At 40.3% G+C, this 26,178-nt stretch overlaps 2 protein-coding genes and 1 pseudogene across 3 annotated transcripts in view; 1 reads left to right on the top strand and 2 right to left on the bottom strand.

Annotated features, from left to right (window-relative positions):
- LOC110059126 (protein dachsous-like) overlaps positions 1-18,665 on the top strand; it is a 33,072-nt gene extending 14,407 nt beyond the window's left edge. The window contains exons 17-38 of the mRNA XM_089297933.1: positions 3,025-3,095; positions 3,626-3,869; positions 4,537-4,651; positions 4,869-4,933; positions 5,839-6,054; positions 6,495-6,632; positions 7,298-7,425; positions 7,525-7,643; positions 7,809-7,943; positions 8,539-8,634; positions 9,426-9,475; positions 9,607-9,828; positions 9,934-10,022; positions 10,882-10,947; positions 11,228-11,296; positions 11,491-11,691; positions 12,413-12,478; positions 13,663-13,728; positions 14,744-14,795; positions 15,540-15,568; positions 16,859-16,913; positions 17,553-18,665. Coding sequence (XP_089154059.1) covers positions 3,025-3,095; positions 3,626-3,869; positions 4,537-4,651; positions 4,869-4,933; positions 5,839-6,054; positions 6,495-6,632; positions 7,298-7,425; positions 7,525-7,643; positions 7,809-7,943; positions 8,539-8,634; positions 9,426-9,475; positions 9,607-9,828; positions 9,934-10,022; positions 10,882-10,947; positions 11,228-11,296; positions 11,491-11,691; positions 12,413-12,478; positions 13,663-13,728; positions 14,744-14,795; positions 15,540-15,568; positions 16,859-16,913; positions 17,553-18,098 — 2,838 coding nt within the window. The 3' untranslated portion in view covers positions 18,099-18,665. The remainder of the gene's footprint in view (positions 1-3,024; positions 3,096-3,625; positions 3,870-4,536; positions 4,652-4,868; positions 4,934-5,838; positions 6,055-6,494; positions 6,633-7,297; positions 7,426-7,524; positions 7,644-7,808; positions 7,944-8,538; positions 8,635-9,425; positions 9,476-9,606; positions 9,829-9,933; positions 10,023-10,881; positions 10,948-11,227; positions 11,297-11,490; positions 11,692-12,412; positions 12,479-13,662; positions 13,729-14,743; positions 14,796-15,539; positions 15,569-16,858; positions 16,914-17,552) is intronic.
- Positions 18,666-20,429: 1,764 nt separating this feature from the next.
- LOC149106254 (uncharacterized) lies at positions 20,430-21,820 on the bottom strand (annotated as a pseudogene).
- Positions 20,430-26,178, bottom strand: part of LOC110059134 (beta-1,3-galactosyltransferase 5-like) — a 13,051-nt gene continuing 7,302 nt past the window's right edge. The window contains exons 1-2 of one of the 2 annotated variants that reach the window (XM_089297937.1): positions 25,039-26,178; positions 20,430-24,335 (exon numbers count right to left, since the gene is read on the bottom strand). The exon at positions 25,039-26,178 is cut by the window's right edge and continues 322 nt beyond it. In XM_089297937.1, the coding sequence (XP_089154063.1) occupies positions 23,218-24,246 (1,029 nt within the window). In that variant the 5' untranslated portion in view covers positions 24,247-24,335; positions 25,039-26,178 and the 3' untranslated portion in view covers positions 20,430-23,217. The remainder of the gene's footprint in view (positions 24,336-25,038) is intronic. The other variant, XM_020765815.2, reaches the window with a different exon arrangement.

Raw genomic sequence — 26,178 nt, 5'->3', positions numbered from 1 at the left:
CCTGGAACTCTCCGTAGATCAGAGTTACCGTAACTGGTTAAACCAATCAAATCGCGCGTGATATTCTGTTTATAAACTAACTATACAATCGGGGCACGTAATGTATCCAATACACATTTCCTGATTGTTAGCCTTGCCGAAGAGAGGGAGGAACCTGTATCGATACAATAGTTTAGTAGCTTTAAGTTTTAGTTTCCCGATTCCAGGCTAGTAGAGCGATTTTCAGTTGAGTGTCGCAAAAACCAAAACCAAAGTAATCATTCTGGCCAATCACAATGAACGCAGAGATCCAGTGAACCAATCCAAACTTGAAGTAAACACATTTAGAAAACAGTCCTAAGAAAATACGCGCGCCAATTGGTTAAAAATCGTGTTTCTATAACTCGATGGAAACACAGAACTAGCACGAGCTGTGGACGCAATGATGGCGCAAGCAAGAGAATTTACACTTTGTTAACAAGCTGTTTTCCTTTTTTTCGTCGCGGTGTTTTCTAAAAGAAATAGAAAACATGTTCTCCGTGTTTCTATTTAAACAATAGAGTGTTTCCGTCGAGGAACTATCAGAACGATAGTTCGAGACAAAAACACTCTATTGTCTTTATTGTTCACCGCTAAATTTTCCTCCGCGCGCCAGTTCAAAAATCATATTTAATTATTTTCAACTTTTTTTGATGAAAGCCGTGAAAGCCAAATGTAAAATTTAAAAAGGCAAATAAACAAAGCCCACTTAATACAATGAATGGGAAAGGGGCAGATCCAGATGGCACCCCCCCCTGAAGCTCTTAAGACCCAAAATGACTACAACAGCCATGTTACACCCGCTTTTCCTTCAGATCTGGGATATGGAGAAGGTTCCTTCGGAATGGAAGAATGGCTATCTTATCAAGCTGCCCAAAAAAGGGGATCTTGGGCTGTGCAAGAACTGGGGGGGAATCATGCTCCTCTCAATTCCCAGTAAGGTTTTCTGCCGCATTATCCTAGAGAGGCTGAAACATGCCCTAGATCACAAACTTTGTTGTGAGCGGGCACGGTTTAGGAAAGACAAATCTTGCACCGATCACATTGCACCCCAGAGGATAATCATCGAACTATCTGTAGAATGGCAGACTCCGCTATACATGAACTTTATTGACTTCGAAAAAGCTTTCGACAGTGTTGACAGGAACGTCATCTGGCAACTTATGGGTCATTATGGAGTTCCACCAAAGCTTATTAGGCTGATTCAGGTGTTATATGAAGCCTCATCCTGTCAAGTCATTCATAACGGGAAACTGTCAGAGCCATTTGAGATGAACACGGGAGTCCGACAAGGCTGCTTACTGTCACCAATGATCTTCATAATGGTCATGGACTGGATTATGAGAGAGGTAGAGAGTCAGGGTAAAACAGGTATACAATGGACACTTACATCTCAACTCCATGACCTGGAGATGACATATGTCTTCTATCTCAGAAACTGCAACATATGCAAACCAAGACCGACCATCTGGCACTCGTTGCAGAGAAAACTGGCCTCAGGATCAGCAAAGAAAAGACCAAAGTCATGAGAGCTAACAGCAAACAGCGGGAGAAGATCAAGCTAAAAGATGTGGAACTGGAGGACGTCCACAGCTTTACGTATTTAGGGAGTATCGTCACATCAGACGGAGGAGCGGACGAAGATGTAAAAAGCAGGATAGGCAAAGCCAGGCAGACCTTTAATACCCTAAGACCAGCGTGGAACTCAACATCAATATCCATAAAAACCAAGCTACGAATCTTCACCAATATGAAGTCAGTTCTTCTACACGGTTCCGAGACCTGGAGTGTGACAAGATCAGATCAAACAAGCTGCAAACCTTCATTAATCGATGTCTGAGAAAGATCCTAAAGATTTACTGGCCAGAGAAAATCAGCAACAGGGAACTTTGGGCAAGAACAGAGCAAGAATGTATTCCAGCAGAGATCGTCAGACGCAAATGGAATTGGATTGGCCACACATTGCGGGAACCAACATCTGATACAACCAGAAAGGCTCTTGAATGGAATCCGCAAGGTAAAAGGAAGGTAGGAAGACCAGTGAAAACCTGGAGAAGGTCAGTGGAAGAGGAGCTCAAAGAAGCCAACATCACCTGGACTACGACAAAAAGAACAGCCGCGAACAGAGTCCGCTGGCGCAGCATTGTAACCGCCCTTTCTTCCACCAGGAACGTAATGGCCTAACTACTAACTGCTACTTATTACAACTTCATTTCTTTATTTATTTTTTTTTTCTTTATGAGCTCGGTTGTTTACAGAACATTTTTAACGGACGAGTACTATCAATCCGGGTATTTTCCTCTGACAGGCACTATGGGCTGATAGTGTCTCTCCGCGGATGAACACTATCGCGTCACGTGATCAATTTAAACCAATAAGAATCGGAGAAAATTTACGAATGCCGTCCTCTGATTGGCTACGCTACTCACGTTCTATTCTGTGATAGATAGTGAGTAGCGTGGCAGCGTGCGCTGGGGCCCGCTCCTTTATGTTTTCGAAGTGTCTGTGAAGAGGATTTAGATGAAAGTTTTGAACGACTAGTAGATCTACACTAAAACAATTAGATTATTCGCTCTCGATTTCTATGCGTGACAGTTGACTCGGGCTGCACCCTCGTCAACTATCACGCGATAGAAATCTCGAGCTCATAATCTAATCCTTAAATAGAAACACTCGTGAAAGTTTGGGAGAACTCGAAAAAGCTGTGGAAACACTCGCCTGCGGCTCGTGTTCCCACAGCATTTCTCGTTCTCCTAAACCTCCACTAGTGTTTCTATAACTCGATAGAAACACGGTGCATGTTTTCTATTTCTTATATAGCGGACACAAAGCGTGGGAAAACGCGTGCGAGCAAATCACGATCGATTTTGATTTTACTTCCGATTGGATAAAAAAATGGCGCGAGTTTTTAAACCAATCGTGTAGCGCATTAATTCAAAACCAATTACTTTTCGAAACGTAAGTGAAAACCGCTAAAACATTGTATTTTTAATTTGTTTCCATTAGGCGAACGACAGCGACATCGCTGGCAATGGAGAAATCTTCTATTCGTTAATGGCTACACCAACATCTATCAGGTACACCGGTACTGAGCAAGTCAATTTTAAAATCTACAAAACATACATTTCTCAGTGTAAACTATTGAAGTCTCCGTTCACAATACGCAAGAGAAATTTGAAAACGCAGCTTTATTTCTACGGTTTGGCCTACCGTCCACACTAACCTATCACGAAAAAAAGAGCTTTTCGAAAACGCTCTTGATAACGGAGGAATTAGAAAACGCTGGCTTTGCGTTTTCGTGTGGACGGAAAACATTTTGAAAACGGAGCTTTTCAAAAACGATAACGTCACGTTAATCAAGTGATTTCCCTGCCCAAGTTTTCCTCAAACACAAATCCAAAATGACCGGTGATTGTTGCGTTTTCAAATTTTTCCGGCTTAGTGTGGTCGGAAAACATTTGATGTGGCGTTTGCAGAGTGAAAACCTCGTCTTCAGATTTCTCCGGCGTAGTGTGGACAAAGCCTAATTGAATGAGAAATATTTTGAAAAGCGAAATTTGCTACAACATTGGCTGGAAACATGACGCTCTCTTATATAAATAATTAGTTTCAGGATTAACTCTTCAACTGGTGGAATTTCAACGACTGAAGCATTAGATTATGAAAAATTTCACTCCCACCTTCTGATTGTACAAGCTGAGGACCGAGGTATACCGCAGCCACGAAGAACAGCAGTTCAAGTGTCGATCAACGTCATTGATGTCAATGACAACGCCCCAAGGTTCTATGAAACACAACACGATCTGAACACAGTAGAAAACAATTTATTTTGCCCGACTTACAACACAACGGTTTGTATTGGCTTTTATATTATTTTTTAGAACTACTTCGTAAGCCGTTTTTGATTTTTATGACCTCACTCTACACTCATCTTTATTTACACTGCGACTGACGACGGAAATGCAGACAGTAATTGCTGTCTGACAACTGGCGGACGGGCCAGGCAGGCAATGTAAACTGTTTCAACTGTTAACAAGTAAACTGCGTTCGGTTCTTTGTTCCACTGAAGTCAAAACTGATTAGCGTGGCAGTTGAGTTGTTTGAATAGATCAGAGCGGTTTTCAAATGAGTGTCTTAAAACCAAAACCAAAGTAATCACTCCAGCCAATCACAAAGGACACAGACAATCCAATGAACCAATAAAAACTCGAGGTAATTAAATGTTAATGACGCGAAGCACGGGAAAACGTGTGCGAGCGGGTCACGATTGGTATTGGTTTCACTTCTGATTGGATGAAAAAGTGGCGTGAGTTTTTTAAGCCAATCGTGTAGCTTAGTTAGTGAAAAACCAATTACTTTTCGACACCCGCTCCATTTCGTATCTCATTTTGGTATTCACGTTTTATTCTTAAAACTTTCTCCTTTACGTCTTCTTTTTAATGCTTTTTATGTTGATTTTTGTTTTAGGTTGTTCTTTTCCTTATGTTGTATGTCTTTGTCTGTCTTATCTCTGTGTAGGATTTCACTGTCATTCGTGTTCAAGATTTAACACCCGCCAATGTCGAGATCGGCAGAGTAACGTCTTTTGACCGGGACGAGGCTGACAACGCCAAGATATTTTATCGCATTGAAGGTAGCTTTTGATCTGCCTGTGGTTTAAATTTAAAGTAATTGATGTATTTTGTCCAGTTGAAGATTTCCCTCCTCCTTCCCTCACCTCCTCATTTTCACGTCCCCTTACTCCCTCCCTTTTCCCCCTCCCTCCTTTTCCCCTCTCTCCTCCCCCCCCCTCCTCCCCCCCTTTCCTCTCTCCCTTTCTTTCATTTTCTTGTTTCTTGAATTTTTTTCAGGTAATGAGTCTAAAGTGTTTTTTATTGCAAGCCGTACTGGAATAATCCGTACAAATCAACAACTGGTGAGTGTAACTCAGGGAATCAAAATGTGGCTGGGTTGGTGGCTAAATTGTGTGATTTAGTACTTGTGTAAAAAAAATTCCCATCCTTACTGATCTGCAAGCCGTACTGGAATAATCCGTACAAATCAACAACCGATGAGTGTGACACAGAGAGTCAAAATGTGACTGAGTTGGTGGCTAAACTGTGTGATTTAGTACTTGTTTAAAAATTAATTCCCATCCTTACTGATCGTAGGTTCAAGTCTAACCGAATCCTGGAAATGAAAGGCAGAACATCGGTGCTGGCACTCAACTCCGGTTTTTATATAGTGATGAGTGACCAGAAGTATTAGAACGTCCCCTGTATGAGATGTAGTCTGTCCGTAGGTCATGGCCGTTTGCCCTGACAACTCGCAATGTGCAATGTATCTGTTTATACCCGTGAATGGAGAGAAGTTTTCTGTAGCTAATAGTGGCATTTAACTCGGTGTTTTCAGTATAGCGTGTTAAGGAATATGGCTACATGTAAACCTTCACTTCCCCTCCCCTCCCCATCAGCTGGGATACTCTTCCACTGCAGGTTTCTTCCCTGCTGTCTCTCAGCTTACCTCAACAGTTTCTGTTTGTCTACATACCTTCAACTCAAAACTGTTCACATCGGCCAGAACTCTCGACCTTTGACTTTTGACTGAGAAATCACTGCATAGACTTGACTGAAAGCCGTTGCTCGTGAGTGGAGTCCACGCTCCACACCCAGAGGAGAAGACTGAGGCAAGGGGATCGGCGGAAATAGAGCCTAAACTACTGGGCTGAATCTACTACCAGGGCTTTTGCCTTGAAATCTGGAAAGAGGAGACCTGAAAATGAGGTTGTTGAATATAGTTCAACCATTGAATTTTTTTTTCTGATGTATTTTCCTTCCATAGGAAAGAGATGAGAAACCAGTTTACAACTTGACTGTGATCGCTGAAAACACTATGGCTTCTCCCAAGCTATCGACAAACTTGACGGTTCAGGTCATCATATATGACGTGGGTGTTCAAAGACCACAGTTCACCTCGAGTCAATACCAGGCAGAGGTTTCAGAGTCCGTACCAGTCGGGACATCTGTAATAAAAATCAACGTCACCAACAGTGAGCAGGTATTAAACGATTTTGTACAATGCTAAAAAATATAAGAAAATAGTACAGTTTATGGTGAAATTTAAATAAACTCCCTTTTTTTCCCGCTACAGGAATGTATGATTCCGCTTACTGATTGTCATATGTTATCATACATTATCACTCATTCGCACGGAATAACATTTATTAAAACAATATTCAGCATGCGTAATCATACATTAGAGCAGTATCCCTCAATTCGTAATTGTCAAACATTCTTTTGAGGTTTCGTGGCCGCCATATTGGAATTCGTGCTTGTATGAGAAATCTGCGAAAAGAACTCATTTCCTGAAGACCAAACATTTTATTCCTGGGGTATAAGGCCAATATCAAAGTGACCGTTACGTCATGTTCAAATGCTTTATTACAAGGAAAACATTTTCGGTAGAGTTAACCTTTGTATTTTCTTGGCATTTTGTAGGTTGTGACCTCCCATGTTTTGTTTAAAATTTTGTACGATCAAAGTAGCGCGGGTGCAAGAAAGTTTGCGATAGAACCTGAAACGGGTCTCATTACTACACAGGGAGAGCTGGACCGAGAAACGACTTCCAACTACACAGTGAGTACCACAGATAGGGTGGTTTCGGATATACTTTTATTTTACGAGACAAATCTCAATGGCTTTACTTCTTAGTCGGTAGAGTGTTCCAACCTTGCCTCTGAAGTCATGGGCTCCAATGACGTTGAAGTTTCAATGTCTTCCATCTTCTTCGCACATCCCTTCTGTCTTTCCGCCATTGTACATGTAGACGAGTGGTCGAATCATCTAAGAGGTCCGCGCGTTACCGAGTTGTTAGACACGCCAAGTCTGTATGCTTTGTATGACGTGGCAAGCTGATAACACCGACAGAAAGAAGCTTGATAATGGCCAGTTCAGTCTTGTTCAATCTTAACCATCCACGATCAGTCAGTTTTGGTCTTTCGTTAATGGCTTGTTACGAGTTATGATGCGCCCGGGAAGTTTGGAGGGCACGAAAGAAGCGTAAGAGTTGCTTCAAGCGATACCAGAGAGCAGCTTTAGCTTCTTGAGTGTCGTTCAAACTTCCCAAGTGCATCATTACTCGAGAGTGCACAGCTAAAATCATGATGAACCAATTGTTTTATGACATTGCTGATGGAAACGTACATCAAAACCCTGGTGATTTGCAATATTGGATTATAGTGCACGCTAACGTTTAAGTATTTTTATTTCTTCTACATGTAGCAATGAATTGTATCTTGCAGCTGATAGTGGAGGCGAAGGTGCTGAACACAGATCTTGAACATAACTTGTTGTCAAGTGTAGGAACTGTGTTTATTAACGTCAGCGATGTGGATGATAACTCCCCTCGTTTTGTACAACGGAGTTACCGGTAAGATGTAATTTTCGTTGCAGATTTGTCAGCAAAAGCGGTTATGTCCTAAGAAAGGATCTCATTTGCGCGCCTAATTCAAACTTACTGTACTTTCAGCTTTACGCCAAGTGAACTGTCACGTGTCGGTGACGTCATTGGGCAAGTGCGAGCTGTGGATGTCGATGAAGATAACCAAGCTGAAGTGTTTTATCAAATTACGAGTGGTAATCAGAAAGGTATGCGACAAATCTCGTATCTTTGTATCTAGATACGAACACTTGATCTGTTGCAAGTTACGTCGAAAATCGAATGCTTACAGTTGTCGTAGTAATTGCTTTAGTCAGCTCTGGCATCCCATCGCCTTGAATCTATCTTGTGTGTTTTTGCTGGTTTTGTCTTAGGTCTTTTTGATATCAGCCAAAATCAGGGAACAATTTACGTCAATCGTAGTCTTGAGAAAGAAGCAGCCTCTACCTTCCACCTGGTTATAAGAGCACGCGATTCACCCGAAGCTGGCAAGACGAGGAAAAGAAGAGGTGACTTATAAAACATGATGATAATACGTTTTTTTTACTTTGCTGCGTGATGTCGTTACGTGTCTGCGTACGCGTGCGCGTGTTTGCGTGCGTACGTGCGCGCGTGCGCCATTATGTAATTACTCAGTGAAATAGAAGGAAATGAGGGAGACAGAAAACAGGAAAACAAAATGAAACAGAAATATATATATATTTCTTTCTTCCCCGCCCGCGTTTCTCGCTGCTCAGTCGTTCTTTTACTTCTCGTCGCACTCTAGCAAAAAAAGAGACTGCTCGCAGTCTACCTACAGAATAGATTGTCGTTAAAACACGTGTCCCGCGCGCGTTTCGGTTACCTCCCCAAAACACAAAGAAAAATTTTTTAGTTGATAGTGATTTCAACCTGCGCAATCTACCGTTTCTCCAACCAGAGTATAACAAATGCTGTAACAAAGTCCTGATGCTCTAAACGTCAGCTTAACCTTATGAACATTTTACATTTATGAACTTCAAGTTGATGAATAGCTAAGTGTTTCTTTTGCTCGCCGACGCAGCACAAAGGTTTCTTCAGAAAGTAACAACTTATCTTGATTATTCTGTTTGATGCTGTGTTTAGGCCAAGACATCACTTTTGACGAGGTTACAGCAACAATTCAAATCAGTGACGAGAACAATAATCATCCAGTTTTCACTCAAACACATTTCATAGGAGGTGAGGCTGCTGACTACCTGGGTCGCGCGTAACAGTAGTTTTTTAAAAAAAAACACTGTTCAAAATCCGTTTTTAAGGAAGAATGAACACATTAAAAAACAAATTTCTTTTACGAAGAGTTGGTGCTTTTATCCTACAAGTTCGCGTAGCTCGCACTTTATACGATGAAAATGGCAACGCTGTGGTTGTCTACCTGCCTAATGAATTTTGTTGTAGTATGTAAGTTAGTATTTTAGTTAGGCGAAGTTAAATAAATTAATTGGTAGAGGAGCTTTATTTCTGACCTTTTTGCGTACATGTACATGTGTATCTGCCATTTTTTTCTGCGCTCAGATCTCCTTCATACCATACTCAGTGGATTTACCAATTTGAAATACTCCTCCTGACCCTCCGCTTGGGAGAGAGACTTTGGTGCGCAATCTAGTGAAAGGAGGGTTTCGGCGATATAGGTTGAAATTATTATTAAGAGTTTTAAAATTGGAATGTGCACTCGTAATTTAGTTGAAATAACATGCAATTATCTGCCCTCTTCTTTGTTGAACTCCTGATTTTTAACCAAAAGTTTATTCGTAGGTAATGACATAGACTTGAAACTGCACTGAATCCATGAAATGGACACATTTCAGCGACTCATTTCACAACAACTGTTAACATGGGTGTGCCTTGGTCCCTGGTCAGCTTATTGTCACATTAATTCCGTTTTACAAAGACTAAATCTGTCTTACATTTCACTAAGTATCCTCTCAACTCACATGTAATCAGCATCTTGTTTCATTTATCATGATTTGTAGGCTTTTATGAAGGTGAAGCCTCAAGGAACACTGTTGTAGCAAATGTCCAGGTAAGCGACTCTTATCGGCCTTGGCATTTATGTAATTTGTTGTTGCAAGCCAATATTTTAGGCGTACGACTTGTTCCACGATTGTAATCCCAAGAGTTCATAACGCAATTTCCCTTTTCTTTGTCGCCCAGGCATTGGATAAGGACTCTGGTGCTTATGGCTCTGTGCTGTACTCCATCGTGCACGAAGAGATTCCCGGGATTTTCTTCTTAGACGCGAACACTGGTGGAGTAACCCTGTCCAACCTCTCGGCCCAGGTCGCTGGGAAGCTGCATTATACACTGTCAGTTTCAGCCGTGGACAACCTGGAGAAAGTGCCTTACCACAAGACCAATCAAAATGCTTTTGTTCATGTACGTTTTGCAATGTAGTTGTCGTTGTCGTTGTTGCTGTTGTTGCATGTAAAAGAACAATTATCATTTTACATTTCCTAATAACTGCTTCTTTTTCTTTTTCAGATTTTTGTTCTCTCTGATTCCACAAAGCTGTCACTTGAACTTGGTATTCCTCTTGAATTTGTTCAAGAGAAGAGAAACGAGATTGAAAGGTTTGGTTTTTTTTGCCCTCTGTGTACGTATGATCACTAGCTATTGCTGAAGATGCTTCATTTTAGTGGTTTAACTTGAGGTACGTTCGTCAAAACTCTTTCGGGACATTTCTCGTCCTCGAAAACGCGAATACAAGTAGACTAATCGCCGACTAAGATTTAACTGGATCCGCTTGTAGGATTTCCTGGAAACTGAACGATTACCAGCAGTCATATAAGCAAAAGATACATACGATGTAAAAGCCATGAATTGGAATCCTGTTTTCCCGCACTTACCATGGATTGCAAGGTTTTACTGTAACCGCTAATAGGCCATATTCGTATTCTCGGTATTGGAGTGTAACTACAATCATGGACAAAAGTCTTGGGACAAATTTGCACTTGTGGCGCTTTTGCGTACACGCCAGGCGCGAATACAACTTCACCTGCCTAACCTCGCCCCCCACCCCCCATACAATGTTGAAAACTAGTACGTGCAATTTCAACTGATTGTCAACATTGTGTTGGGTAGGGAGGGGGGACAGCAACCCGTTTATTTATAAAGGATATAGCAGCGTTTTCTTCATACTTCAGTTCTAAAACACAGATAATCAGTTACATTACATAAGTGTCCCAAGGACTTTTGTCCACGATTGTAGCTTGCAGCTGAGGCTAATGTGGGCAGTCTTTTCAAATGCAAATGACATTAATTTGTTTTTAATGAAATTCTCTGTATGAGCCTCCATTGCAAGCTAGTTCCAGTGCAATACCGAGAGTACAAATATGGTCTCTTGGTCTACTGCGATAACTGGCGGCGTAGTGACTGGCCACATGCGATCATTTTGGTCTTTGCTTGACATTTTCTCCACTTTATCTTTAGCATGCTGCGTAATCTTACCGGGGGAACAGTGATAATTAAATACATGCAAGAGAATGGTGACGGACGGTAAGTTCTTTGTAAACGTAATCATGACAACTGCACTCAGGGAGGACCCACTCACTTTTCAGGGGTAGGATGTTCAAGAAGACATTTCCTTTATGTTGATGGAACTCGTGCGCATGGGAATGCAATCTGATGGGTCATTCATCCCATCTAGGAGAGACGGGGGGAGGTGGTGGTAGAAATACTCTCAGTCTCTTCAAGTGACTGAGAGTACACACTTGGCTCGATGTAGACTTTACTAGTACTGCCCTGTGTCATAAATAGCTGCTTTCTTCCGTCCTAGAACCATTATCTATTTCCATGCTATCGACAATAATACGCTGAATATACTGACGCAGGAGGATTTTATGAGGTAAGTCACTGAAAAATACTCAGTTCTCTGTTTCGAAGACCACGTAAAGTAAAGTTTTGTGTAGCAATATTTTCAGTCAAGAACCGTTCTTTTGTTTGCCTTCCAGTTGCAGCTGCCTTGTTTATGCAATCTTTTTCTTCTGTTTGTCGTTGTTTGTCGTGACAATTTTTTTTTATCGTGTAATTGAATTTCAGTGGCTTGCTAAATAACACCGGCCTGATCAGCAGTATTTTCAGAAAATGGAATATACGCATGCCAGCAGCCGAGACAGCGGAAGCATCCAAAGGCTCAAGGAACGAATTCAGTGCTGTAATCGCCGCTATGTTAGTACTGTCTGCTGGTATCGGGGTGGCAGGAGTGATTGGCATAATTGTCGCGTGTCGCAAGAAAAAACGGTAAGCTTAATATGAGCGAGGTTTGATTGTTGAAATTTTAAAGACAGTGAATTTGCATTGACTAGATGTAAACTGTTACGAGCGCGGATTTATGCTGTAGCAAATTTGAAAAAGAAAAAGTTGTTTAAGAGAATTTTTACAAGGTTGTGACATTCATAAGATTACATCTTTGTAAAGTTTGATCATAGTTAAAGGAGAGGAATGGTTATGACGCCCAGTCAGGTCCAGGTCCTTGTAAAGAAATTTGTCAGGCTTCTTAACCATTCCCCTCGATTAACTATGGATCGAATTTAATTTGAATGTGAAAACGTGAACAACAGGCACATTCGAAAAAAGACTCTCAAAGAAGATGAGCGTGGGTCCGCGTAAACACCATCTTCATCTTTTAATTAACGAGATAAACGTATGATACCACAATCCATGGATTCAATAAGAAGGACAGAATAAGGTGGCTGTTCCTGATTAGAGGGTGACAATGGAAAATTTACCTTGGACAGTTGCTAGTCTGTCACCCCAGTAAGACGCCAATGCGGGCAGTTCACGTTTGAAAGTGGCCTTCCGGGTTCACAAACAATAACAATGTTTTATTGAGTCTCATGGGTAGCCTAGTGCCACGCAGTTAGAGGGCACACTATCACAGGGATCTGTCCTAAAACACCCACTGTTTGGCTTTAATTTGGCGGGTTTTGATGAAAAATTCTTCACCTACTACATTTTCTAGTCAGAAGACTGTTTACAAGACAACTGATAACGGGGAGTCACCGTTTCCACTAGCAACGGCTTGGTAGTAAGTACAAGAGATTGATTATTTTTGTCAAACTTGAACTAATTTACGAAATGCAAAGAAGCATTCATGACGGCAAAGAAAACAAGGTAGTCTAATAATCCCAGGGGGTACTCCCTTATGTGGGTTATATAGGTATGTGTGTCCCCAAAGGGTATGGTTTTTCAGCCGTTTTGGTCATAAACAGGGTATCGATTTTGGCCATTTTGGTTAGAAGTAGGGTATAGTTTTTGCACTCTAGTCTTGAATTGGGTATGTTTCTTAGAAGAAGCTACTTTTCATCATTATCGATTATACCATCATCAAAAGCCCTTCATAAATTATGTTTAGGGCAACTGCACCAGCCGCAACGGTCATAAATAGGGTCTCAAATTTTTGGTGAGGTCATAAATAGGAAAGCGAAAATCGCAGATTTTGGTCATAAATAGGGTAAGGGTTTTGGGAACCTCCATCCAATTTTTCTGGGATTACCCCTCTCGGCCATTTAATCAGAGATTGAAATAAATACGAGCGGTAAGCAAATTCAGTTTTTTTTTTTTGTTACTGTTAGAATCCTTTCCCTTTTGGTTATGCTTAAAATAGTCATAGGCTAAGTTGGAAATAAAAAAAAACTAAAAAGGTAATACCAAATCAAAGGGGACACAGATGGTACACGTGAAAGAACATTATTTCAACATTTCAAGGCAAGCTGTCGGGGAAGGAACTCCTTTCATGCACCTCTGCAAATGTCAAACTCAACTAAACTTTGTACTAGCTATACAGTTTAATAGATAAACTGAAAAACAAGCGATACCAAATGATACAAGAACGAATAGTATCCTCCCCAAAAGTCACCAGTGGTTCTGATCCAAATGCGGAATGGCGGAATTATCCATTTCGAGAGTTTAAGCCGGTGTGAGGTTTAGTTGCTCTTGACGCCTGAGTGGCATTGCAGTTAGCTCGAAGATAGTTAGTTTCATTAGTAGATACTATCTAGTTATCTTTACGCTATACACAGTTTTTCTTTTAGTCATTATACTAAAGACGTATAACTCGAAAATCCAACTAGAAGTTCTTATTTGAACTCAGATTCATTAAAAGTAGAACTACATGACTTTATAGAAAAGGCAAAAAGTTCCAAACTTAAACCTAATTATGTTTCCAACAACATGATGTTTATTAGTCTTTTTATTTTCATTTTATTTCAGCTCTATGGATGTTCCCGGCATTGAAGCATTTATTGATGCCAAGGCTGATGGAACTCGACGATCTCTGTAAATATGCTTACAGCTACACTGTAAAATAAAACTGCTGGTTCATTTGAAACCTGAACTCCAAAGTTCCTAATGCGAAAACCAAGTTCAAATTCAAGATGCGCCTAAGGCGGTTTTTTTGAAATGCTCTTTTTGGGGATAGTTTGTTTATCCGCTACACACTGCAGAAAGATTTTAGACACTGTCAGTTTTAGGTGAGATTGCTGTTCACGAAAAAAAAAATATATCATTGTACGAGACGCGCTCTCTTTCCTCTACCCCACTCAGTCAAAGCATATTTATACACTGTTTTCGATTTTTAGGAGATCAACATTGAATTGGGAAGGGAAGAAGACACAATTGTTGTTGTTGTTGTGTTTATTTTCTACTGAAGCGTTTCAATAAATTTAGATGTCTGATATAATTACCTCAGAGACAGAATTTCCAACAGGTCTATAAGATGCCTAAGAACTGGACGCCATCTCTGGCTCCTGCACTCTCATTAAAGGCTCACGCCCTCTCATACTTTCATCACTGGCTCGTGCCCGCATCACCCTCTCACCACTGCCTCTAACCCGCATTCCTGGCTCCCTTACTCTCATGACTAGCTCCTGCCCACATCGTCCTTTTCCGCTCACTCACCACTGGCATTTTACCCTCATTCTTGGCTTCCCCCCTATCAACATTGGCTCTTACCACCTTATCATTGGTTCTGACCGTCTCTTTGTTCCGTTTCGGTGCCCTCTTAGTTGTGCGAAAGGTTGCGTAAAAGTAGGTTTCAATGTCGGTGTGCATTGTTGCGTAAATTTTGTTCGGACTAAACTAATTGTTATGTTTTTTTGTGACGCATTTTTATTTTTTACTTTTATATTAACTTTAGCTATAAAATGTATATAAAATGCCCTATATAGTGTAAATAAAGGTACTGAATTGAATTGAATTGTTAACAACAACAACAACAACAGCGTTAGTTGAGCATGACATCATGTGCATTTTCTCATTCGAAGCCATACTGAAGATTTGCTTTTTGTCATAGGAGAGACACAACCAAGTATGCAGTACAGAAGGATGCAGCTCCTTGTTGCTCGGTATGTTGCTTTGCAAGTGCATGACATAGCATACTTTGTTTCCTCGCAATTTACATTTATAGATAAAATTACAGCTTTTGTATGTTTACAATAAACCTTTACGGTTGATAAATATTAAAGTTAGAGTATGGGGATCAAGCAAACCATTCAGTTTTCTAGTTGGCCCCCCTATTTACAAAATTAGTCAACTCTCGGTACAGGTGAGAAACCAGGAAGGAACGGAGAAATTCATGAAAATAATAGACATGATGTACCTACAAACTAACAAACCAAATTACAATTACAATGAAATAAGACAACAAAAAAGTAAGTTAAAACGGACAAGTTTTAGGAGAGAGCGTGTTTAAACAGAGCAAGTGACAATGGTTACGAGAAGTCAGTTATTTTGGGCATTGCTTGAACGTGTGCCTTTCTGATAGAGGGACAGTCCTGTTCTCTGTCTGTCTGTCTGTCTGTCTAATTGTGCATCCATGTCAGTCAGCCGTTCGGTCTGTTGGTCTGCCAGTCTCTGTCTGTCTCTTTATCGAACTGCCACACAGACGAACTGCCCGTTTGAGGAAAAAGCGGTTTATAACGGCGAATGGCAGTCGCACTGTTTATCTCCGATATGAAGACACTCAAAAAGTTAATTTAGCTTCAGTAGGTTTTGACGAGTTGGAGGACACGCGGACTTCTCTTTACTTTGGTAAAGTTGTAAAGGTTATTTTGTATTTTGACTTTTTTCTGTTGTAATTTGTTTCTCAGGGTGATATTACATTGCCACGCACGTCATTGTGAGTAGTTTTCGTTTAGTATAAAACCTTCCTTACTTAGGAAAAAAAGTAATAATTATACTCTATCTGCTACTCTGTTTTGTACCATGTCACCATGCTAAAAGGACCGTTGGTCATTCACTGTATTTATAGCAAGCTTAAAGCCGAGGCAAACACTAACTTGGAAATTTCCAGGGCCTGGTTTTTCAAAGTATGATTAGCTAATCCAGGATTAACGTGTATATAAAATAAACTGTAATAACCGCGAAGAGCGTTTTTCTGTTTATATTTTATGTCCTGCATTATCAACCTTGTCTAATCGCAAATTTCACGAAACATTAGCAACGAAAAACACTTTATACAAGACAAATTGCAAATTCAATCAGCGTTTAATCATGGATCGGTATCATTTGGCTTTCGAAAAACCTGATGCATGGCAGTATTTAAGGTTGCTTACTACAGTTTTTCGGAGACTAGTAGCGCGCGCTATGATTGCTTGCCAGACGTCAATACTAATCGCGCGTGCACAAATGACGCAAGCAACCCTAAGAAGAAACGAAAACCACTTCAGCACTTGAAAGACGTTAAATCACTTCGGTATACGTAGCAATAGTTTCATACTCCGTTCAAACATGTGTTTAAACCTAGGGCCAAAAAAATGTGACATAAAAACTGAATGAACAACCGGTAAAAGAGCTCTAAATTACTCTTGCTTTCTCGCACGCGATACATGGCGTCACAAGAGCTCGCGCTTAAATAAAGAGCATGAGCAATTCAGTTCTCCTCCAAGGTTGTAAAATCCAGTCTTTGATTGAGGATTGCTCGAAAACCTATCGTACAACCCATGGTGAAATTTTCACAGTTGATTTGTAGGGGTGAATCACGTTTAGAGCCAAAATTCTTAAAAAATCTGTAAGACAGATGTTGAGCTATTTTTGATTTCACATTTTCTTAGTTTGCGAAAAATCTATCGTACAGATTTTTATTTTACTTTGCATGAATGTTAAATCAGAGCCAATTTCTTATTCCTGAAATTTTGAGGTGGGGTCATACTCGTAGATTTTGAGAAAAACGTGATTTAACCTACTAGTGCCCAGTCTCTCCTTCAGTACTCGGTCGTTCATTTTGGCCATTTGTTGACGTTTAATTGTCCAAGTTTTACATAGAATGGTAAAAGACTTTTAAGGTAAACAGTAAATAGAGAAAGAAAAAAACATCTTGGAACATTTTTTAAAAGAGTTAGAAGTTGGGCTGTTATAATCCATCAAAACTGTAGTAAGCCACCCTAATGGACTTTACTTTTCTCAATAGAAGAGGAAGTGCCACTTACAAACTGAAAAATCAGGAAGGGAAAAAAAATGAGGCTGTAAGTGTCACTTAAACGATGCACTGAGCTAATTAGGGTAGTTTCTCTTTGCAAGATCCCTATAAAATAGAGTAAACGACAAAATAAGGAACCAGAATCGTCAACTAATCGGCAACATGTCCTGATGTGAAAAGAAATTCTCGGAACTAACAGGGAAAGAGATGTAAAACAATCGATAAGAAGAAGTACGATATTAGTTTTACAACATCACAGTTAGTTGCAAAAAACGATTTAAAAGAAACAATCTCGATCCGCCGGCCGTGCAAGTCGCGTTTGAAAACATCTAGCTTCAATGCAAACCAGTTTAGGTATCTTTAAAGAAGACTTACGCATAGTGGTATGGGCTCTTCTTCGATGCCCGCTTGGGTTTGACTCGAGAAGGCAGAAGTGCGGACAATGACTTGGTAAACGCTTGCTTCTTTACCTCACTTACAAGAATTTTAACACCAATTAAGGCCCGTGCTGAAGACAATAAGTGGAAAATCGCGAGTACGTTTTGCAGATACACCTACAAAGCTCAGGATCATGGCGAACGAATCTGTACATGCACTGCACAAGGTTTTTGCAATTCAGATTTTTGCACTTCTCTCCTAGTTTTCAGTTAGAACGATGATTGACTACATCATACTGTTTTCACAGAAAAGGAAAGCTGTTGCTTTAAATCATTATGAGACTACCCCTCATTCCTGTACTGACAGCAGTGAACGGAATGAAGATTCTGATACGATAGACGGTCACGCAACCGACGCCACGGCAATTACAAGAATTGCTGAAAGCCACGAGAACGCTGGATTCGAGCACAGTCAAGAGCGTGAGAAGAGCGAAGAAAAACCCGCAGTTGATCGTAAGATTTCAAATCTCGGCGATACAAAGCCAGACCAAAGCAACGTAAAAGGCAAAAATCGGAAGGTAAGGTTTGATTTGCGTGGTGCTAAAATGAAGAACGAAAGGCGGGCCGTCATGAGAAATATCCCGGATATTATTGTGATCAGCGAAGAAGCAGAGGCGAACCAACAGTTCGACGAAAATGAGAGGAAGCGAGCTTGTGACGAAGACGTTTGCGATGATGTCGATGATGAAGATGATTTGCCTACTGATCTGAGTTCCATTTTTGAGAATTCAAGAGAGAGTTTCGCTTCTGGGTCTGCCATAAGCGATGAGGAAGGAACAGTAGTGACAATATGATAGACCGTTGTTGTTCTGTCTGACAAAGGATGGAGCATTTTACTAGTTTAACTCTCTTTTTGATCAATGAAGAGTCACGTTTGTAATTTATTAACCAAAAATCTTATTGAGCACACGTATTGGTATACTGTATGGTTTTAACATTGACAAGTACTGGCAATATGTTAATACAAGTAACTTGATTCGTCCCTGACTGGTAAGGTAAAAATGCTCCGGTAGTACGCTATGGTTTATTACACTAGTTACAATATAAAATTCGCAGTAGCTATGAGGAGGAGGCATAATTAATTGCTTGCATTTCTTGCTCCCAATTGGGGGATATTATCAGCTGAGGGAGGTCTATGTAGTCAGCATAGATCAGTTGAGTCTAGACATTTCATAAGCGCGCTAGCTGTTGTTGATGTGGTTGAAGTGTCCTAAATTGTTGTAGTGCAGTCACTCCTTCGTAATGCATTGTATGTGGTTAACAGATAATTTCAAATAATGTTTAATGTTTTCTTGTATTTGTTGTATTTGTATTTCGAACAAATACATGATTACATTGCGAAATAAAGTGTTTCAGAAGTACGAGCTGTTTCCTAAATTATCTCGACTCGTCGTGCCGTAAATTTGGGGAACCTGGTCCCAGTTATCCAAAGGATGGATAACGCTATCCACCAGGCCCCAGTTGTTCAAAAGATGGACAACACTCTCTACCGGATAAATTACTATCCAGTGGATATCGTGGTTTGTTTTGTTAACACTTATCCGCTGGATAGCGATTTATCCGGTGGATAGCGTCATCATGCCTTCGAACAACCGGGGCCAGATAAATCATTATCCAGTGGATGGTGTGGTTTGTTTTGCCGTCACTTGGATAGCAACAATCGGCATTCAGGTTCTTTGACTACGTCACGTTTTGCAACAAACACCTTTTGCATGACCGTGAACATGAATAGGTACTGCAGTAAGACAGGTTTGGCACCAGTATATACAGTGTCTCTCAATTTACTTCAGTTATTCTCGTGTAGATTCTAATCAGGCATTGTAACACGGATGAACACCCGCAGGGAATGGCGTTATTCACCCTTTGAACAACTGGGCCCTGTGGTATAACTTGCACGCTACTCTTGGTCACGTACAATATTTACTGGTGAATTGTTACGATAATCCTGACAAAATCCTAGGAGATGATGAGCTGTGCGGGACTAGCGCCTCATTCAAGGGAAGTAGCAATATGCCAAGTACTTTCGCGATAGAGCTATTTTAGGAGTCCACGCACTAGAGGTCAAAGTTATCCGACGGAAGTACATCGTGAGCTTGTAGTTCTGTATGTCGTCATAGTGTAGCAGCTGTTACTGTGTTTGGGATAGGGAGATTGTTTCAGTTGTTTGTTCTATTGTTCTCTCAAAAGGTATCGAGCCATTGAGACCTTGCGAGAGCTGCTACCCTAAAGTTATCGCTTACTAAACGTTTGCGCGAGTTTTTGTTAACTAGCGTTTACTGCGCATGATAGAGTCTGTGTTTTGGCGTCAACAGCGCTGGCAACAAACCACGAAGATGGCGTTGATAACTGTTTCACAAAAAAAGGAAACAAACGTTGTGGGCGACGCCTAGAGCAGTTTTTTTTTATTTTTTTTTGAAAATGAAAACTGTTTAGTTGTAAGAGAGGATGAAGGGTACCATATAGTCCTTATTTCTAAGGTAATCTCTCTGAAGCTATTTTTGGATCACTCACGGCCTCAGAATTTCCTTGGAATCTCGAAACAAACCGGTTTTTTTTTATTTTCCTACCAGGAGCCTCCGTTTCGTTTAATCATGACATTATGATAACAAGAGAGGATGAAGGGAAACAGAGTTAATCCTCCATGTGGGCCTTATTCCCTGGGTAATAAAGTAAAGTAATAAGGTCCAATAACCCAGGGATTACCTGGGTTATTGGACTGGGTTTGACTCATTGAAGGGATGGGGGAAAGAGCAAGAGTAACCGTACGGATTTTTAGATTCCCAGACTAACATCGTCCTAACCAGGAATGGGACTTTCATCGCTAAATAGACCCTTTGCATAAATGGCGCCTTAATTTGAATAACAATGCTTTGTACTTCTTTCAAGCCTCGTACTCATGTTTTTGTTTTTTGTTTTTTGTTTTTTGTTTTTTTTTTCATTTATCTATTTATTTGTTCACATACAGAATAACATACAAAAAAGTTACCTAATTACTTACATTAAAATACCTAAAACAGGTTTAACAACAAACGATAAAACTAGTGGTAACAATAAATAAATAAAAATAAATAAAAGGCGACTCTGCCGGTTTTTAGTTTTTTAAATATTATCCAATAACTACGTACTTGATATAGTAATTTTATTAACAACAATTACTAATAATTAATAATTAATCATAGATACAATTAAGAAATAAGCAGTGCAGAAAAATTTCCGAGATAAGTAATTTAAATTTAAAATGTTGGTGGTATGTCTAACTCTCAATTGCACTTTAGCCTTGATTCGCTTGCAGAAAGTAGATAGATGGCTTTTATGGTACCGTGATGTTGAGAAATGGAAGTAAAGGATTCCATTTCTTAGAAACGGTATCGAGGTTGTTGGACTCTATGCGAAACTGCGATTTTAGGGACACAAGAAAAGTTTTTAAAATCGGGATCTTCTTGTTGACCCTGCAGCTTCATATATAATATCTTGCCAGAAGAAAGCAGAAATTTAGTTGAAGTGAAAACTTAGAGGTGTCCGGTCTCAGACCCAGATATATGGCGGTGTGTTTTGAATAGTCTATGGTCATTAGATTAACCTGCTTAAGTTTTTCAGTCAAATTTTCCCAAAAGGTGGCTACTATTGTACAGTTCCAGAAGAGGTGGATCAGGTTTTCAGAATGGTTGGTACAAAAGGAACAGTTCGGGTCCTGCTTTATATCAATTTTTGTTGGCAAAAGGTTCGTTGATAAAATACGATGAAGGAATCTGAATTGAAAGTTTACGAGTTTTGTGCTTTTTGTGGACCTAGCTGCCAGACAATAGGCCCTAGTCCAGTCAGCAAAACATCTTTCATCAGATTTAATGCTGTCATTCCATTTCTCTTGGCTTTTAAAAGGAACGGTGCTTTTGAAAGAGAGGAGCTTCTGGTATACAGCTCTGTTTGCTTTATCGTTCTTAATAAAAGTCTTGGAGAAGGAATCGGGAGAGTCTGTGCTACTAGGTTCTTTACCGAGAAAGTTAGTGTTATAATGGTGCCAAAGGGCAGAAATAAGGCCGAAATACTTAATGGGTTGTATTCGTATATTGTAAGTGCTGATAAAATCTGCAAGGGGGAGAAAACTGCGCGAGTTCGTCATTAACTGGGCTACCTTAGTGATTCCATGCAGGAAAAGATGTTTGTAGAAGACCGGTCTGTTTTCGATCCTAATTAGCGAATTATGCCATATGTGTTGTTCAAGAAATTGCTGCTCGGTTTCGAATTTATCATCAAAATTAACCTCTGACCATATTTCTAAAATTTCTTGTAGAAAAGGGTCTTGGACCGATATCAACTTTGAAGTGTCAAGCTTGTTTAGATTACATGTGAAGACTAGTTTGCCGCCATATTTGCTAAGTTCAAGTTCAAAAAAATCTTTCCATTTTCCGTGGTTAGAATCGTCATGGTATTTTTTAATCCAAGCAGTCTTGAGCGATTTGGTAAACGAAACAATGTCAACCATTTTTAAGCCTCCGTTTTTATAGTCGTTTATCATGACACTTCGCTTAATCTTATCGCCCTTATTGTCCCAAAGAAAGCTGTAGAAAAGATCGTTTATTTCTTTGATAGTTTTATGATTTGTCGCCAGCGGAGCTAAAATATACGTAAGTTGAGATGCAGCTAAGCTTTTAATAACTTGAACTTTGCCGAGTAATGTTAGCCGGCGATATTTCCAATTGCTTCAGATGTTTTTAATTTTGTCCGCTTTTTCTCTATAGTTTATATTTAATGTGATATTGGGATCGGTAGAGAGCCAGACACCAAGGACCTTTACTTTGTTTTCTGGCCATTTAAAGTTCTTCTCGGGAAAAAGTTTTTCCTTATTTCCCACCATCGATCCAATCCATAGAGCTTCGGTCTTTTTACTGTTGAGTCTGAGGCCAGACATACTGCCAAACGTTTCGATCACCTGAAGTGTGGCGGATAATGACTCACTAGTGCCGTTAAGAATGAAGGTTGTGTCATCTACATACTGGCTAATTTTAATTTCTGAGTTGTTTACAGATATTCCTTTAATGTTCTTGTTCGATCTGGTTGCTTTAGGTAAGATTTCAGCAGATAATATAAATAGGTACGGCGAAAGAGGGCAACCTTGCCTAACACCTCTTTGTAGTTGGAAAAAACCACTCGCCCAGTCATTGTTTAGGACACAGCTTTCGATGTTCTTGTAAAATGTTTGAAACCAGCTTATTAAAGAAGAGCCAAAACCAAAATACTGGAGCGTGCGCTCAATGAAAGACCATTCTAGCGAGTCAAAGGCCTTTTCAAAATCTATAAAAAGCAATAGCCCTGGGATGTTTTTTGAGAGGCGTAGTTCATAATGTTATCTATCAATCTAATGTTTTCTCCAATAAATCGTCCTTTTAGGAAACCGGTCTGGTCGTTATTGATAAGTTTTGGGATAACAGATTTTATTCGGTTTGCGATAGCTTTCGCAGCTATTTTGTAGTCGCAGTTGAGAAGAGTTAGTGGCCGCCAGTTTTTAATTAAGTGCGGTTCTGCGTCTTTTTTTGGTATGAGTTTAATGATTCCGCGTCTCTGTGTGATCGAAAGGCTTCCTTCATCATATGAATAGTTGAGTGCACTTATTAGAAGAGGAGACAAGTCTTTCCAAAAAATTTTGTAGAAAGGATTTTTACATGAATGTGAGGCTTAGGATGTACAATTAAGTATTGTTATTCAAATTTAGTCGCCACTGATGGAAAGGGTCGATAAGCGTCTATACAGAAGAGGAATATTCTTTAAGTGGTTCTGCGATCATGATCACACAATTCAAATCATCACATTTGTCCAGTAGCAATTTTATACATTTACGAACCGTATTTCCTCCTGACAAGAAGAATTGAATTTGTTTTCAATAATCTAAAAAAACGAATAACTCAAAATAAATCATCAAAAGAACGATCCTAGGTTTGTGCCATAAGGAAAATCTTTACCGTGCATACGTAACAGTTTGATTAAACATTGTTCAGTAGCTCGATGCTGAACAAGAGTGTTTGGCACAAAAATACAATCATCGTAGTCATCAATTGGCATATAGAATCCGCTATGATCCACCGCTATCACACCGGACTCGTTTGCAAGCATTCCCACATAAACATCGTCCATTCTATACGGCTTAATCACATCAAATAAAGCAACCAGACACCCGATAACATCATATGACATAACAAAGCCTGCACCACTACAGAAATCTGGATAGTGTGTGTGATTGTACTCTTCATAACTGACATTCCATTTCCCTTCTCGACGTACTATAGGATTGTGGTGCAGCATGCCCATAAAAAGCCCTTTGTTTGGTGTTGTTCGTCTTTGCAAGAATTTAATCAAATCTTTGTTGTTAACCAGCACATCGTCGTCTGCTTTGAGAAGGTAAGAAAAACCACAATATCTGGCTGCCCATTCGAAGGCCATCTGTATCTTCAAACTCTGGTTCCAGTAATGTTCATAATAATCCGCACGAATCATGTCACCATAGATGCTATTTTCTGTTTGAAGAAGATCTGATTGTGTTTGATTCCTTGTTTGACCAAGGAGAAAGTATGTCTTCCACTCAGGTGCAGTCAGATGGATATCAGTACCCCAAGTTTCACGAATTAAATTTCTCCTTTCCAAATTTGCCGGTGCAGTCGAGACCAGGATAAGAAGGAAATAATCTCGTTCACAAGCAGTCTTGGTAATCAAAGTAGTTTTGTGCTGCGGAGTTGTTTTCCAAGATGTACAATCGTGGCGAGGAATATAGCCGCTGGGAAAAGTAGGAGGTGCAGTGGAGTGGTCCGACTTCACGAACACACCATCTACCAATATAGCTATTAAAGCCACTGTGCACATTATTACAGCAAGAAGACGAAGTTCCCTTCTCGTCAAAGCTAATGTTTTCCAGCCCAATATTACTAGACAATGTTTTAATTTGCGACACATATTTTGAACCTGATACTAGTTAACCACACGGCTCACTTGGTAAGTTGCATAGGCTTTCTTCGGAGTAAAATAAATCAAACTGCATTGGCCTAAATTAAAAGAAAGACAATAGAAATAACTAACTAGCCAAATGATTAGTTAGTGAATGACTAACAGGAACTATTCTAATTTGATGTGCTATTAATAAAATCCTGGGTTCAATGTATGGTCCCTAGTACGTAAAAGCAATCCCAGATAAATAAGGTTTTGATTATTCATTAGTAAGTTTCTGTTAATGGCAGTTGTTCGCTTCACAAATTTGTCTTTGAAAGTCCGTAAAGTATGTGGTCATCTATTCTGTTGCCAGGCAAAAAAACTATGAATGAAAGAATGAACGAACGAACGCACGCACGAACGAACGAGCTAACGAAAGAAAGAAAGAACGAACGAGCTAACGCGGAAGAAAGAACGAACGAACGAACGAGCTAACGAAAGAAAGAACGAACGAGCTAACGCGAAAGAAAGAAAGAACGAACGAACGAACGAACGAGCTAACCAAAGCACAGGCGGCCCAAGCTCTCAATGTTATCCTTTTTTTTTTTCCTTTTTATGCGAACGTTCAGGCTAACGTGACATATGGCATGTACTATTACATAACGACCGAATTTGACCACGCGAAACATGACTCCCGCCTTCCAGGATATGGAGGTGTTGTGTTACAACGGTTTGAATTTATAAAGGTTTGTATGGGAATGCAACGGCTTTGCTTGAAAAGCCAATTATTCTTATATTTTGTGAATAAAATCTACATACCCTGTTGCTGTGTTGTATTCTTTGTTATTTGCCAGCTCCTCGGGCCTATCTAACGCGATTTCGGCGAGTTATCGTTCTGTGGGTTTCCACTACTAAAAGAAAGACAAGGCTGGACACTGATTTCCGGAGTGCCCGCCGCTCGAAGCGAATAAATCCACTGAAAACTATAATTAGCCCGATCGGGGGTAGTCAGCAACGATTTGTCAACGGTCAAACCAAAATGCTCCCCGGGTACCCTCGTGCTTTAGTTGTCAAACCCATAAAGGGAGTGCCCGGTTACCCGGGGAGCATTTTGGTTTGACCGTTGACAAATCGTTGCTGACTACCCCCGGTCGGGCTAATTATAGTTATCCAATACCGCGAAAGTGTCCACAGGCGGCCCAAGCTCTCAATGTTATCCTTTTTTTTTCCTTTTCATGCGAACGTTCAGGCTAACGTGACATATGGCATGTACTATTACATAACGACCGAATTTGACCACGCGAAACATGACTCCCGCCTTGCAGTATATGGAGGTGTTGTGTTACAACGGTTTGAATTTATAAAGGTTTGTATGGGAATGCAAGGGCTTCGCTTGAAAAGCCAATTATTCTTATATTTTGTGAATAAAATCTACTTACCCTGTTGCCGTGTTGTATTCTTTGTTGTTTGCCATCTCCTCGGGCCGATCTAACGCGATTTCGGCGAGTTATCGTTCTGTGGGTTTCCACTACTAAAAGAAAGACAAGGCCGGACACTGATTTCCGGAGTGCCCGCCGCTCGAAGCGAATAAATCCACTGAAAATAACCCTGCCGGCTCAATTCCTCCGTAGAATCGAAGAAGAAATGTTGAAGTTCCATGTCAGTTCACTCGCTACGCGATTCCGTCCACAACGCCTTCGCAACGATACATTTATTTCGAGATTGCTTCGCTCGCAAACTCGAAAACAGCCGCGTCACAAAAGTTAGGACACTTTCGCGGTGTTGGGTAACCATAATTAGCCCGACCGGGGGTAGTCAGCAACGATTTGTCAACGGTCAAACCAAAATGCTCCCCGGGTAACCGGGCACTCCCTTTATGGGTTTGACAACTAAAGCACGAGGGTACCCGGGGAACATTTTGGTTTGACCGTTGACAAATCGTTGCTGACTACCCTCGGT

The sequence above is a fragment of the Orbicella faveolata genome, unplaced genomic scaffold (assembly GCF_042242905.1).
Source record: "Orbicella faveolata isolate gen_17 unplaced genomic scaffold, um_ofav_v1 contig_3, whole genome shotgun sequence".
In the NCBI taxonomy this organism is placed as follows: Eukaryota; Metazoa; Cnidaria; class Anthozoa; order Scleractinia; family Merulinidae; genus Orbicella; species Orbicella faveolata.
The sequence above is the reverse complement of the archived record's forward strand: the minus strand, read 5'-3'. Positions and strand labels throughout refer to the sequence as shown.